Source organism: Drosophila eugracilis, unplaced genomic scaffold (assembly GCF_018153835.1).
Source record: "Drosophila eugracilis isolate 14026-0451.02 unplaced genomic scaffold, ASM1815383v1 contig_2154, whole genome shotgun sequence".
Classification (NCBI taxonomy): domain Eukaryota; kingdom Metazoa; phylum Arthropoda; class Insecta; order Diptera; family Drosophilidae; genus Drosophila; species Drosophila eugracilis.
The window spans coordinates 3,368,802-3,382,512 of record NW_024573038.1 but is presented as its reverse complement, the minus strand read 5'-3'; the positions used below and the strand labels follow the sequence as shown (position 1 = coordinate 3,382,512).

General features: G+C 35.4%; 1 protein-coding gene across 1 annotated transcript; it reads left to right on the top strand.

Annotated features, from left to right (window-relative positions):
• The first annotated feature begins 7,160 nt into the window (after positions 1 to 7,160).
• Positions 7,161 to 13,467, top strand: LOC108108664. Its single transcript, XM_017216769.1, has 3 exons — positions 7,161 to 7,763; positions 11,635 to 11,830; positions 12,975 to 13,467. The coding sequence occupies exons 1-3, from the start codon at positions 7,529 to 7,531 to the stop codon at positions 13,159 to 13,161; spliced, it is 618 nt and encodes a 205-aa protein (XP_017072258.1). The 5' UTR covers positions 7,161 to 7,528; the 3' UTR covers positions 13,162 to 13,467.
• Positions 13,468 to 13,711: the final 244 nt, after the last annotated feature.

The following is a 13,711-nucleotide window of genomic DNA, read 5'->3' as shown; positions in this document are numbered from 1 at the left end:
TGATTTCTATTTCCTAAAAACGAATGCCATGAGAAAAATCACAATTTTTGTTCAAAGTTAAATACCATAAGTACAGATTAATAGAGTAGCAAAAAGATTACATTTCTAACTTTAGTTCTTTCTTTTTAGTTACCTTAAAAATGTGTCAATAAAACGCCAAAATAAATGAAAACTTAGCAGACTACGAAACTTGAATGAAATTAAAATAAATTTGCAATTACCTGAGTCATCGGTTGAGAACAAACAAAACTAAGCAAATATCTTCCTTTGGCTCCCCACATTGATGGATAAACAGAGTGTCAATTATATAATTTCTGTTTTATTTTCATTTATTACGCATAGAATAAACATTCATTTAAAATTGCTCACCAGCGATAGGAACTTTATTATGATTGTCATTTAATACACTCTTCAGGAGTTTGTGTTGTTGGCTCTCCTCTCGACCAACTGTCATTCAATTCATTTATATTTTTTATTCATAGTGACAAGTACAACAACTAAGGTGGTTCCCCTGTCCCACATCTACACTAATTAACACGAAAAAAGTTATTGGCCGACAAAAAAGTGCAAAAAGCGAACAAGAGTAATTGTAATTAAAGCGAATGGGGCTGGGCTGAAAATAATATTTGCCGGTCAACAATTCATAAAAAATAATATTAACCGGTGTATATAGCAGCTCCTCTCTCTTCCGGCATTTCAGGCAATTTTTATTAAAACGAAAGGACAAATGATTGGCATAATGATGATTATTGTGAGTTTAATTAAAATAATTAAAGCTGGCTCAGATTTCAGATTCATTAACACAAAATTGTTAAAAGTGAATATGGGAAGTGTTTTTTGTTTGAGTTTAAAGCTTATTGTATATCTAGTAAGTATATATTTTAAAATAATCTCAATTTTTAATGGTTTTTTAAAGCTAGAGATATGTAAAAAATATTAATTATGTAATATTTAGATAAAGGAGACCTTAGGGTTTACATACAATGTGTAATATTTTAATCATTATTATATCGGACAAATAGTTGCTGTAATTTAACACAAAGAACTGGCTTACACCATTAAGAAATTATTATTTATATATATTTATATATCAAGCTGACTTAAGTTATTAAACTTTAGTCTAAAACTGCAAGCCTGAAAGTAATATAAAATTATTTATAATAACCAAAAAATGTAGTTTCATGGCGATACTTACTCTGGAGAAATACAAAAATTGAAGATTTAAAATCCTTCTAAAAGAACGCGGTTTTATACATTAAAAATCCAAATTTGTTGCTTATCTTCCTTTACAGTAACTTTGGCAATATTATTAATCTATTATTTAAATATTTTTGTATGTAGCCACCAAACAGCAACACAACTGCAATTCAATGCCTCCACCTAATCGCAAATGCCATTCAATGCCACTAATCAGAACTAACTGAACAAAGCTCGACAATGGGCCTTTGAAGTCGAGGCGAAGCCCAACAATTGCTTTCGCGTAAATTCCCTTATCTAATGGATGCCAATAAACAGCGATCCACACTCGGCCACCAACATCCTGTGTGGTATATGAGGATATAATGCTGTTATGCACCTGACAGGACCAAGAACATTGTCTCACATCCAAAATTAAAAGTGATGCGTAGCCACGAAAGGAGGTGGGAGTTCCATTGGGGAGGGATTGCAGGGAAAGGCTTCCTTGGGTCGGTTTTGAAAGGGTGGATAAGGCAGTTCAAACTAATTTGAATTTATGCAACAAAATTTAGACCACAACGCTGGGTACTCTTACGTGGCTTTGGGGTTTCAGAGGTCTTTTAGTAATGAAATTTTTAAGGTTATAAATATAGTCATACTTAGTTTATGCTTTTAGATAAGATTTAAAGCTAAAAATTTAGTCATTAAAGATAAGAATCATCTACTTTTCCATTTTTATTTTTGTTGCACAGAGAGTAGGACTTTTTCCATCGAATATAAAAGATGGTTAATGATTTTAAAATTAAGAGCTATTATAAAATATTCCCATAAAGAAGACACAATAAAATCAGAATCAAAAATAATTACATGATGTTTCTGCATTTTTCCTATACTGTACTAATGTAATTCTGGCAATTAAATTATTTTATAAATATTTCTAAGATATATTAAACGGATCATAATTATGTATCAGTTTTTTCTACTTCGTAAAGGGTATTTGGTCATCGAATATCTATAAACTCGATCGTCCTCTCATTATTGTTGTTTGTGGGCATTGGTGTCCTGTAATTAAACTGCATATTATCAGCCACGGCACTCACACATGCACTCGACCACTCAACTGAGGCATTTCCGCCCACCCACACATGTACCACATAATTATGCAGACATTTCCAAGACGAGGCGGAGGAGGATGGCATCGAAGAGGTCAGAGGGGGTCGTGGAAAGCACCGCCCAGCTGTCACTTTGTGTCCTGCTTTTGTGTAAAATTTAATTTGGCTACATTTAATTATTGTTTATGCAAGGCTTGTCCGTGTCGCTGTCGCTGTCGCTGCCATCGAATATTGTCATATTATAAACAATGATAATTTGCCAAATGCGAGGCGATTGGCTAATAGATATCTGCCAGTATCTCCATCTCTTGGCCAAAGCCAAAGCCAACCGAGCCAAGCCCAAAGGGCAAACCGCAAGTGGACAAAAGCTTAAGCACTGAAAATAAATTATATAATTTAATGAACAAAAACTGCAATATTTTCAAGGTACTTAAATAAATTTCCTTAAATTATTTCATTTCTAAGAACGTAACTAAGAAAGTGTATGAAAGTACATAAAGACATGACAATTTAATAAAGGGAAAGATAGTATACTTTAAGACATAATATAAGTCAATAACCTATCCATTTTTGTATAGTTGTAAATGTTTAAAATATATTTTAAACTATAGCCTATAATTTTTCACAGTGTATAACTCGTGCACTAATCGCATGTTGTGTCAACATTAATCGCATCAAATTTAATTTCACAATTAAATGCAAAGACGCGACGCGTTTAGCATAAATTAAGCAGGCTGTAAATGGAAGCCGCGGGCGGTGTCTTTCACTTCAGTTCCTGTTCCTGCTCCTGCTCCTGCGGTTTGAGTCCATTTTACCAGAGGTGTTTGAGACGATTTCAGCCTGTTTAACGCCCTTTCCCAAAGAAGTTCAAAAAATTCAAACACCACCAAAGACTCGACTGCTGCTTCCGTTTCCGTTCCAAAGAATGGTGTGAGTTCAATCGGTTGGTGTTACGTGCCTATTTATTGCTTCAACTTAATTTAATTGACAACCCAATCTAAGGATTCATTAAGCTCGGGGAATTAAATGTCTTTAATTAGCGAATGTTGATTCAATTAGATCCATTCTGCCTCTTAAAACTCATTAAAAGAAGGGTTTATCACAAACGTATTAAAGAGATTTTGTTTTAAAACAATTTGTAATCCATATCTCTTTATTTTGTATACCCATTTTTGGCTGTTATTAGGAATTAAATCTGGAGAAATTCTGTTATGCTTTAAATATTTTAAAATATAATTTTTTATTAAATGATATCACTTACTCTTATAGAATCTAATTCTTTTTTTAAATAATAGCTATATGCTTATCAAACACATTTATTTTTGTCGAAATTATTTCTTTATTTTTTCATCTCTAATTTTGGGTTGCCAACTCATTCGGCCTTTGTATTTAACAAATGAATGCTAACAAATAGATATAAATAAATAAAAATTATTGGTCCGAGACCATTAGATGTCCAATTCAATTGACTTTCATAAAAAGCCATTGTTATGGTTTTATTGAGAACTTGCTAGCAAACCAGTTTATGTGCCCCACTAACTCAGCTAAGAAGTTGTTCCAATAATTTTCCTTTCATAAAGCCCCGTTGGATTGAACTTAATGTACTCGGATATTTACATTTTTATTACTTTTCAATAAAGATTAAATTAGCTAAGACAAATGTCAGTTGGTCAGATTTTCAGATTTTTCTAGTTGCATTTATGATATCTGCGTAATGCAGAGGGGAATAACGAAAACTTAAAACCAGTTTGGCTTGATTTAACCAAAAGCACATTCAAAAAGAAGCTGCAATCTGAACAATCTCTACTTAGTTTTCTTGCACTTAATAAAGCCTTTAAATATTCATTCATGATTTTTATCCCGATCAAAATGATGTGCCAACATGTTGCATTTGGCCGAAGAAACCTTAAACTTAATCAGCCCATCGGACCCAAAGGTGTTTGGCGGCATTAATAAAGTAAAAATAATAATTTTAAATTACTTTTTTTAAGCCTCATGCTTGGCTGCCCCGCCGGTAATGAAGTCTTTTTTCTCTTTTTCCACGTCGCGGTGTTGTTGCTGGGTTTTCGATGCTTAACCTTCGAGGCGCAAAATGTTTTGTATAAATGAGTACTTGCTTACTTCTCTCCACATACTCTTCTTGATAAAGGGGTTAAGACATCATCGGTATAGGTTAAATATCAGTATAAATATATATATACAGGTCTAGCATGTACGTTAGTTGAGTTTTATTTTATATTTGGAAATAAGAAAATGAAAATACTTTGAAAGTATTTTCTATTTTCTTTCTTAATATTGCTTAGTTCTTTTCCATAAAGTATTTAAATTATTTCACCATAGAGAATCTTAAAAAAATTATTTATTTTTTCAAAAAATTAATTTCTAGTTTAGTTCCATAAACCATACTAGTTTTTAGGGTATACTAACTAGTCGACTAAAGGCAATTTATTTAATGGTGATTTTTTTGGACAGGGCGTTGTTGCAACTGAAGGACAGCGGCAACTGCAATTTGAAGGCAAGCAAAGCAAATGAATTCTGGGAGTCGAAGCCAGAGCGGGGTGAATGCTTTTTGCAGCTGTTCTGAGCTGAGTTTCCAGTGGCACAGTCAACTCTCAGTTGCCCCTCCGTCACTCGTACAACCTCAACGTGTTAGCTCCATTTCTTGGAGCTGCTCTTGAAATGAAGAAATAAAATCGGATAACTTAAATGTAAACTTGTTGCTAAAAAGAGACAATAAGTGTTATTTGAACGATTTTACAACATAATAATGGTAATGGAAATAACCCATCAATCATCAATACAGCTTATAAAGCTATTTAATGCATTTTAAATGTTGTTGGTATTTATGGGAGTTATTGATTCTCATTAAAATATACTTCAGTTTAGCTTTTATATATTTTTTAACTTTATTTTTATACCTTCATAATCAATATTGAGCTTGTTCCAGGAACCTTCTTCCTGAACTCTAAAAATATTAGAAGGTAGATTAAGAACCTTTAATTTATTTTTTAGCCAGAGGCCACCCTCCTTTTACTTCTCCAAAAGCACTGGCTAGCTGGTCAACCTCAAGATTGCAGTTAGCAGTGGCAATTGCCTCGACTTCTCGACGGTTGCACTTCGCTTGACTGCGATTTGGTCAAGTTAAGAAGGGGAAAAAATTGTCGCTGTTCTTGTTGTTACCTTTAATTTGAGTACATTTCGGTGTTGGTTTTTATCGTGGTTTTGTTTGGGTGATTGTTGGCCACGGCTAAGTCACGTTCCGATTGCACATTTATCGCATTCAACTTGCCGTCCGGTTGGTTAAGTTTCTTGGCCAAAAAGTCACTCTCCACTGGCTGGCTCCTTTTTTTTTGGCAATTGCAACATTTGGCTGCCTGGCATAAACTGCAAGTTGGCAGGGTCAGGCGGGTTTTTCTTTTTTAACTGCGTTGCACTGTGGGCCTCGTCAGCGCAATCATAAATCTGTCAGTGACCATTCGATGACCTTTCTACCTGTTCGATAAGCATTCAATTTGCAGCTGTCCTAGGGATCATAAATAAATAAAAGCCGAGGAAGTCGCTTAAATATTTACAGTGCCACTAAGTGGTGTACGTGACAGGCACGTGTCAGACTTGTCTGATGCATTAGTAAAGAATTTGGTTTATATTTTGGGTTAACCTTAGTTCAGGATGCTCTGGATTAATAAGTAGGAACATCTTGTTAGTATTTTGCAGCTGGTTATGTTTATTAGTTATGACCAGTTTAAAGGTTCAAGTACGAAGCAGGTAGTCAGTCATTGCTTAAATATATATTTAACTTGCTTAAACTTTCAAATATTTCCCATTTATTACTTAAAACACTTAACGATTGTGAAAAGAGAAAGAATGGTTATTACCATAAGTAGTTCGAGTACAGAAAGGATCTAGGCTGTATCTGTTTTATTGCTCATCCTTTTGGACACATGTTGTACATCATTTTCTGTGGAATTTGAGAAGTCTTCACACATGTTTGTGTCATAAAAAGTGTTTTTTACAAAAAGATACCCAATATAGACTTTTAAAATATTGAAGACTGTGCAGAGTATACAAATGCTTGATATTAGGGAACCATTTATAACTTGGATGTTGTATTGTATTTACAAAAAATGATAAATATTGGTGGCATATTGTTTTAATTGTTCCTCACAGAGATGGCTAAAAGTATCCAACGGCAAAATGCCTATTTATAATGTTATTTTTGGCGGAAAATACAAAACTGAACCCATGCAGACCTGAGTGGGATTACTTGTTTAATTTTGTTATAATTTATAATACATTTTATTTTCAGTAAAAATAAGTGCAACAAATAATCTAAATCATTTGATATATAGCACCACTTGAGTAGGCCACTTAAATCTTTCCACATCTTTTCACTCCAGTTACCCGAGGAATTCCTTTCCATAGTCGCCAAACTAAGTTGGCCATAATTCCCTAGCTCAGGTCATTAGCCCGTGCGGGTAATCGAACCTGTAAGTCGCCCAGTTTAACTGAGATTATGTATATATATAAATTTATACAAATCTACGATGGTAAGTAAGTGAGTAAGTGACTTGTGCTCTGCGTTAGCCTTAATCAAACCTTTTTTTAACCGAATGATGGACAGTTGTGGTTGCGACTGGCCACAGACAATTAGCACCAGTGAACAGAGTACAGTGGGTGCAAAAAGGCAACGAACAGGTAGCCTACCTCTCTCTCTCTCTCTCTGTGATAAACCCAGATCTCTCGGAGAACCTCTCTCGAACAGCTGTACCTGGGTTGGCTCTCTCACTCTGACTACTCACTCTCCCGATCAGCTGATCCTCTGAGTATAGCTTTAGTGTTATATCTTGGACCCGCTTCAGTTCAGTGGCATTGCAACTTTCGGCCGAATCGGACGTGTATCGTGGCTCTCGAAAGATCTATTACTATATCGCGTGTGTTACCTGTACCTGTATTTTGGGTTTACAGTTACTAACGAGTTATGTGCGCTTGAATGCCAAATTTAATTGCCGCTCTTTGCATGTTCGTCAGCGCAGTAATTTGAAAACGTTTTCGAAAAGCGAGTAAGAAACTACTTTCGTTTTCCCCCGAACTTTCCTTTTTTCTTTTCGTCTCGACTTGCCATTGAAAAAAGTGTCAACACCCAGGTGCTAATAAACCAAAAAAGAGTTAAGTTCAACCTCTAGAAAAATAAAAAATATCAAATTGTGAAACGCGTGTGAATTGGTCAATCTTCTTTTATAATGGCTCTCATGGACACCGCCTGGCGTTGCCGCCTCATGATCTTCGGCGTCGTCTCCCTGCTTCTGGTGGGCGATCTTTTTGGCTACGGCGGTGGTGCCATGAAGTCCAACCACCCCGATCCGCACTCGGTGAGATCGGCAGGCGGTGCGGGGCCAGGTGTTGCCCCAACGGGTCCGGCGGCTGCAGCGGCTAGCAAGTTCCAGCCAAAAAATGCTGAAATCGATATAACCGAAGGTTAGTCTTGACATCCCATCTTATTTTTTTTTAAACTTTTTGCCATTTTTCATTGACAAAATAATTTGCTCGCCTGGCTTGGCATGCGTTGCAAAATTTTGGGGATTTTTATTTCGGATTTTGGAAACACAGTAGAACATCGAATAAGGGAACATGTTTAATGTTAAGTCTAAAGTCTAGACACAATATAACTAGAAAGGTATTAAATTCTTCTTGTTATTCTAAATTTAGTAGCCTAATATTTGTTTTAGCTATTAAACATTTTTAATATAGTAACACTGTTTACTTAATTCAATCGCCTACTGCAAATATTTAGGGGAATTTGTTTAAGTTTTTCTTACCATAAACTTTTTGTTTGTTTTTGGCTGTATCAAGGTTAATTTCGATTTATAAATGGAGGCTTACTTATAAATTGCTGGAGGCACGTGTAAGCTTCAATTCGGGTTTAAATGTTTAATTAAGTTTTTTGTTGTTGGCGGCTTTGTAGGTGAAAACCGGAACTGAGGCCCGGGAGACTAATGTGCGATTGTTTATTACGCACGTGTAGCTTAACTTCTGAAAGGTAATGAAGTCGATTTAGAAAATACATTAAGGGAGGGAGAGGGCTTAAGTCTAAAAAAAATGTGTACTTTAAGGAATCCAACTATCATTTAGAATATTTGTTTTAATTATGTTTTTAACGCAAAGCGTTCTTTGGTGTGTTTGAACTAATGAAGCGGTTATTACGAACAGAATAGAGTATAATTACATATATTAAGAATAATCATTCGAGTTTAATGCTTCTGAAACCTTTCCAAGGAAATGTTTTGGAGATTTAAGTACTCAAATATTTCCTAGAGTTCAACGTTGTCTGGCATATTAAGCAGACACGCCAGACGGCAAAAGTTTCCATTAACAACAACAGAGTCATTATGTGTTTTTATGACCTAGCTTTTGAGGAAAGTGACTTCATTACTTGATTTCCCTATGTGAATTGCTAGAGGTGTGGAAAGTGCTTAGTTTTTATTTTTTAAAGATTTATTGTCAATACTTAAAAGTAAGAAAGAAGCCTATCTTTATTTCCAAAAAATTCGCAAAAAAAACTAATAAAATTATTCAAATTATTATTCAACGCCATCGAAGTTCATGTCCAAATCGAACGTTCAAGAGCATTCAAAGGCGATTCAAAATACACTTCTTCGTCGGCACTTTCTCGCTGATTTGCATACACAATATCGAACCCTATCGAATGACATAACATTGGGTTATTGCACAACAAAAGTCGTAGGTATACACCAAACCGGAAAAGATATCCGAACGAATGTGTGTGGAGGCAATAAAACTATAATCAAATCAAAGGAAAGTCGAGAGTTCAGTGGATAGTGGCTTTAGCTTTGATTTAAACGACTAGGAAATTGAATTCGCATGGAAGCATTAAAATACAGCAGTCTTAGGGCATTAAGTCAACAATGTTGTAGTTTTATCAATTCTTATTGACCTTATTTTGGGTTTATAATGGGCATGATAAGTATTTTTGGTATCTTTAAAACATATAATTCTTGTATCTCTAAGAGTTCTACGAACAAAGCCATAAAAATGTTGTAGATAAATATCTGAGTTTATTATTATAAAACAAATGATATATATATCTATACGTATTTTGTATATATTTTTAGACGTTTTAATAATTTGTTATTTGTTTTAAAACGTTTTTCTTATCATCATGTAGAATATTAAGATTACCTTTCTTTATTTTTTGACACTGGTTCCTTTACTTTTGTTTAGCTTTTCCAAAAGCAAAGTTATAAAAATATTTGAAAATAAAAAAATAAATAGCTGAAATAAATATTTCCACATGAAACCAACTTATATTCCACTTATACCTTAAAACCCTTCAAGTCCATGTTTCGTGAATGAAAGCAATATACCCTGAGACCACTTCACAGTTCATTAAGATGGCTGAAACCATCTCCAAGTCATTGGAAGTTGGTATTTCTTTTGTGCTCTTTTCGAGGTGAAAGTGGAAAAATGCCAGGCAAATAAACTTGACGTAATAAAACTCCAAGCGAACAACAAGTTTTCGCTTTGCATGCTGAGAGAGGGTCTTGAATTGCATCGCAACTTTCCCAGGGAAAAGCAGTGGCAGTTCATTAGCGTGGGTTAGGTCTCAAAGCTTGGGAAAACATAAGGTTTTTCATTGGAAAATTAAAATTCTCAATTTGTAAGCGATGTCTAGACAAATCCGCGGTGACTATCGAAGAACAAAGTTCACTATTCTAGCTGGCTGAAACGAACAGGAAGTGATGAAAACTTGACTTGATTTGTGACATTTAATTTATCGAACTAAGCCAAGACACGGTCTTTCGGGCTTGGGAAATATTCAGTCATATATGTCCGACTATAACCGGTTCCGCTTCCAGACGTAATCCGTTCCAACTGAAGAAGTTGTCTAGAGCTAGAAACGAGTTCAACGGAAATCGAGAGTGAAGTTGGTAATCTCAGGTGTTTCACGTTAATCGCCGTAAATGCCGTTCACTTCAATAGAGTTTTAGCACGTGCTTTTCCATATAGTCAAGGCATTATCTGAATCTTAATTTCGGTTTCTTTACACGTTTTTCTCTCTCTTGGCCAAAAAAATAAATGAAATGCAGTGCGTGATAAACATGCCGAGCTTGCACTTCAATTTGTATTTATTTCCATTCAATTACGTGCACTTGGAAACCAAATTGATTCCATCGAAGAAGTCACCTCAATTGACTTTATATATCGTTGGTATCACCCAGGGAATTGCATTTTAAGCAGTTTTAATGAATCAAGTTCAATGCTTTCATTCTTTACAGATTTGTATAATACCTTTGCGGCATCTTGATATAAAATAACTCTTATTATGAAACGTCGTCGGATTAACAACAAACCACTTCAAACCTGATTCAAAGGAAATACTATTTCCATTTACTTAATTAATATATGTTTTTCTCCCAAAGACGTTCTAAAATTATTTATGATTGCGTCTTCAAATTTGTTTTGAATAGAAACAAGTTACCCATATAAAAATTTCCAATAAAAACAAAGCCAAATATTTATTTCGTTTTATATCTTTAAATTTAACAACAAATCCAGCTGCGTCATGCTCGACTGCATTTCTTTTTAGCCAAAATATTAATCAGTAAGGAAAAGGTCAAAGCTTGGATTTTCACACCGCGATAGGGTTTTTGCATCGGTTCCGCATTCAAAGCTAAAAATCCTACAAAACCAGCTGCCTTAGTTGGTATCAGCATAATGAATATTCGTCTAGAGACCATAATTAATAAGAAACTAAGCGTTGAATGACTGAACAAATATTCAAACAAAAGTTCAACGCATTGACTTGGCCTTGTTCGGGGCATAGGAGTCGAGTTGAAAGAGTGTTGGATATGCCCGTATATATTCGCAACAGCTGATCGGACGCATATTTAGCCAAATAAATATTTAACTTACTCACCGCCTATGCACTCTGAAAAAATCAACAAAAATTCCCTTTGTTTTCAACGCTTTCCAAACTCTCAATTTCTACCTGTATTTACCTGACAGCATATTTGCTCAAATGTTAACAATCTGTTGCCTTTTGTTGACGATTTTTGTTCTAAGCTTTCTGAGTCATTTAGATTTAGCAACCTTGGGAACGGAATCCCCCATCTCTCTTCTCCCCCAATATATATATTATATAAATAAATTTATTTAACGATTTGCGCAGTTACCGAAATCTGAAATCTTAATTCCAAAGCAGTTAGCTATGCAAATGAGCGCCAGCGGGAAAAACAAAACCACCAAATGCCAAAATCTAAATGCGGCCAGCCCCCTGATTAATATGCCAACATTCCCAGCTTAATTGTACTCTATTCTTTCTTTTCAGAGCACGATTTCAATGAGTTATCAGCAGCGGCTTTGAAGCCGGGAATGGCATTGGTTACTGGGGCAAGTCTGAAGACCAAGTCTCAGCTCACGGACACCATCAAGGAGTCGTGTCTGCCGAAGATGCTCTGCGAATTGGCTTCTAAGCCAGAGTACCAGCTCAGCGAAAAAGAACGGGAGCTGCTGAGACTGATCAGGTAAGTGACAAGTACACTGGAAGAAAAGTAAAGGAGAAATCAAAATTAGGAAGAAATTACCTTTAAAAGGTTAATTAAAAGCCATTTGATTTGGATATCAAATTAGAAATCATAGTATATATTTATCAGATTAAAGTAAGCTGCATAACAAACTTTATTGAGATCGAAGTAAATTCAATACTAGTTGATAAACTGTTTTAGAAATTCAAATAAATTACTTAACACAACGAACTGTTTATAAATGTCAGCAAACACTGCAAATATACAAATTTATGGATGTTTTAAGCAAATTCTTGGAACTGGTTTGCAGTGACTGACTTGCACAAAAAGCATCAACTAATGTTAGTTTTCGATGAGAAATCTACATCTGACATAAAACTGAAGTTGTTAGAAAGACTCTAGATGTTTCTGGTTTTATCATGATTAACAGCACTTTTTTGGAATTTAAGGCGGGATTAAACATTGGCTTGAACCCTCATTAAAATATTTAAAAATGAGGTTTTAGAACTAAATAAATTAAATACTGTTTCAAATATTTGTAGCTAAAGTGCAGCAAGTAGAACCAGTTCTGAGTTGATCTACCAAACATTTGCATGCCAGACAGTTACGAAAGTTTGCAAACAGGTTTCGAAGGGTTCCAGTGCAGTTTTCACAATTGCAAGCCATTATATTTCTAATAAAGTAGTTGGTTTCCAGAATCGATTACACAAACGGTAGATGACTCAATCAGCCAGCCAAAGGGCAGCACTTAGAGAAACTAAAGCTCTGTTTAGGCTAGCTAAATGTGGCAAATATTTGAGATCCGGCTGGACCCATAGATCATCAGTCGTAACCTACCTCAACTTCAGCTGTAACCTCGCACTTGAGACGAAGGTGAGCCGAAGCTAATGTAAAAGCCCGGCCAACATATAAATATATATATTTGTACAGTAGAGTCGAGTCAGTAAACAGCAAGGTGAATGGCTGAGGCATTCTAGAATCTAGATATACGAAAAACTACTGAAAGCGAAACTTGAACAAACTCCAGCGAAAAAGCAGGCGAAGCGTGAAATGATAATGGCTTATTATAATATTTAACATTTGTTCAGTTGTACTCGTATTCGTCTGTGGAGAAACTTCCGTCTAATGTGCCCATTATTTGCAGATCTCCAACAATGCCCTGGATGATGAACATGCCGCCGAGCAAATGGTACTTTGCGGCCCACATGGGCGAGCTGATGCGCCACACGGGCGACAATCTCAGTGGACCGATGGGATGTGCCAATCTCTGGCCGAACTGCCCCATCAGTTCCAAGAAGCTAATGAAACTCAGCTACAAAGTGAGGGTCTAAGCCGATGGATCTTAGGTATCTTAAGTATTAGTTAGGACCGCCTCAACTTTTGTACCATATGTCTTCACCGTTGGATTACCTTTAACTAATGTAAATTACCTTAAATATAGATTAGACCTTAGTCCCGACTTGACTGAAGTGACTGTAGAACTATAAGCACTTGTATCTTCTCGCTACGAGTCCTAGGTAGTTTGTAATATTAGTACTTATACTAAGTGTGACTAGTCACGACCCGATTTAGCATTACATTTAAATTTAAGTCCTGTAATTGTTAATAAATTACACTGTTTTGTGCATACTGCCTAATGATCTGTTGAATCCATCTTAATAGTTGCCTTGTCACCTTCGGGTGATTTGAGAAATGGCTTTGATAAAAAACACACACTTTTTATTGAGGCAACCAAGTTCATGTGGCTTTTGTAATTGCTAGGAAGCGGCATTCGACCTGCTGGCAATGAAATCGTATTTTTAGAAATTGTTATGCAATGTAAGGTTGCGGCAATCAATTCAACGGACTTTGTGATGAATCATTGGAGATTTTCTCGTTTGA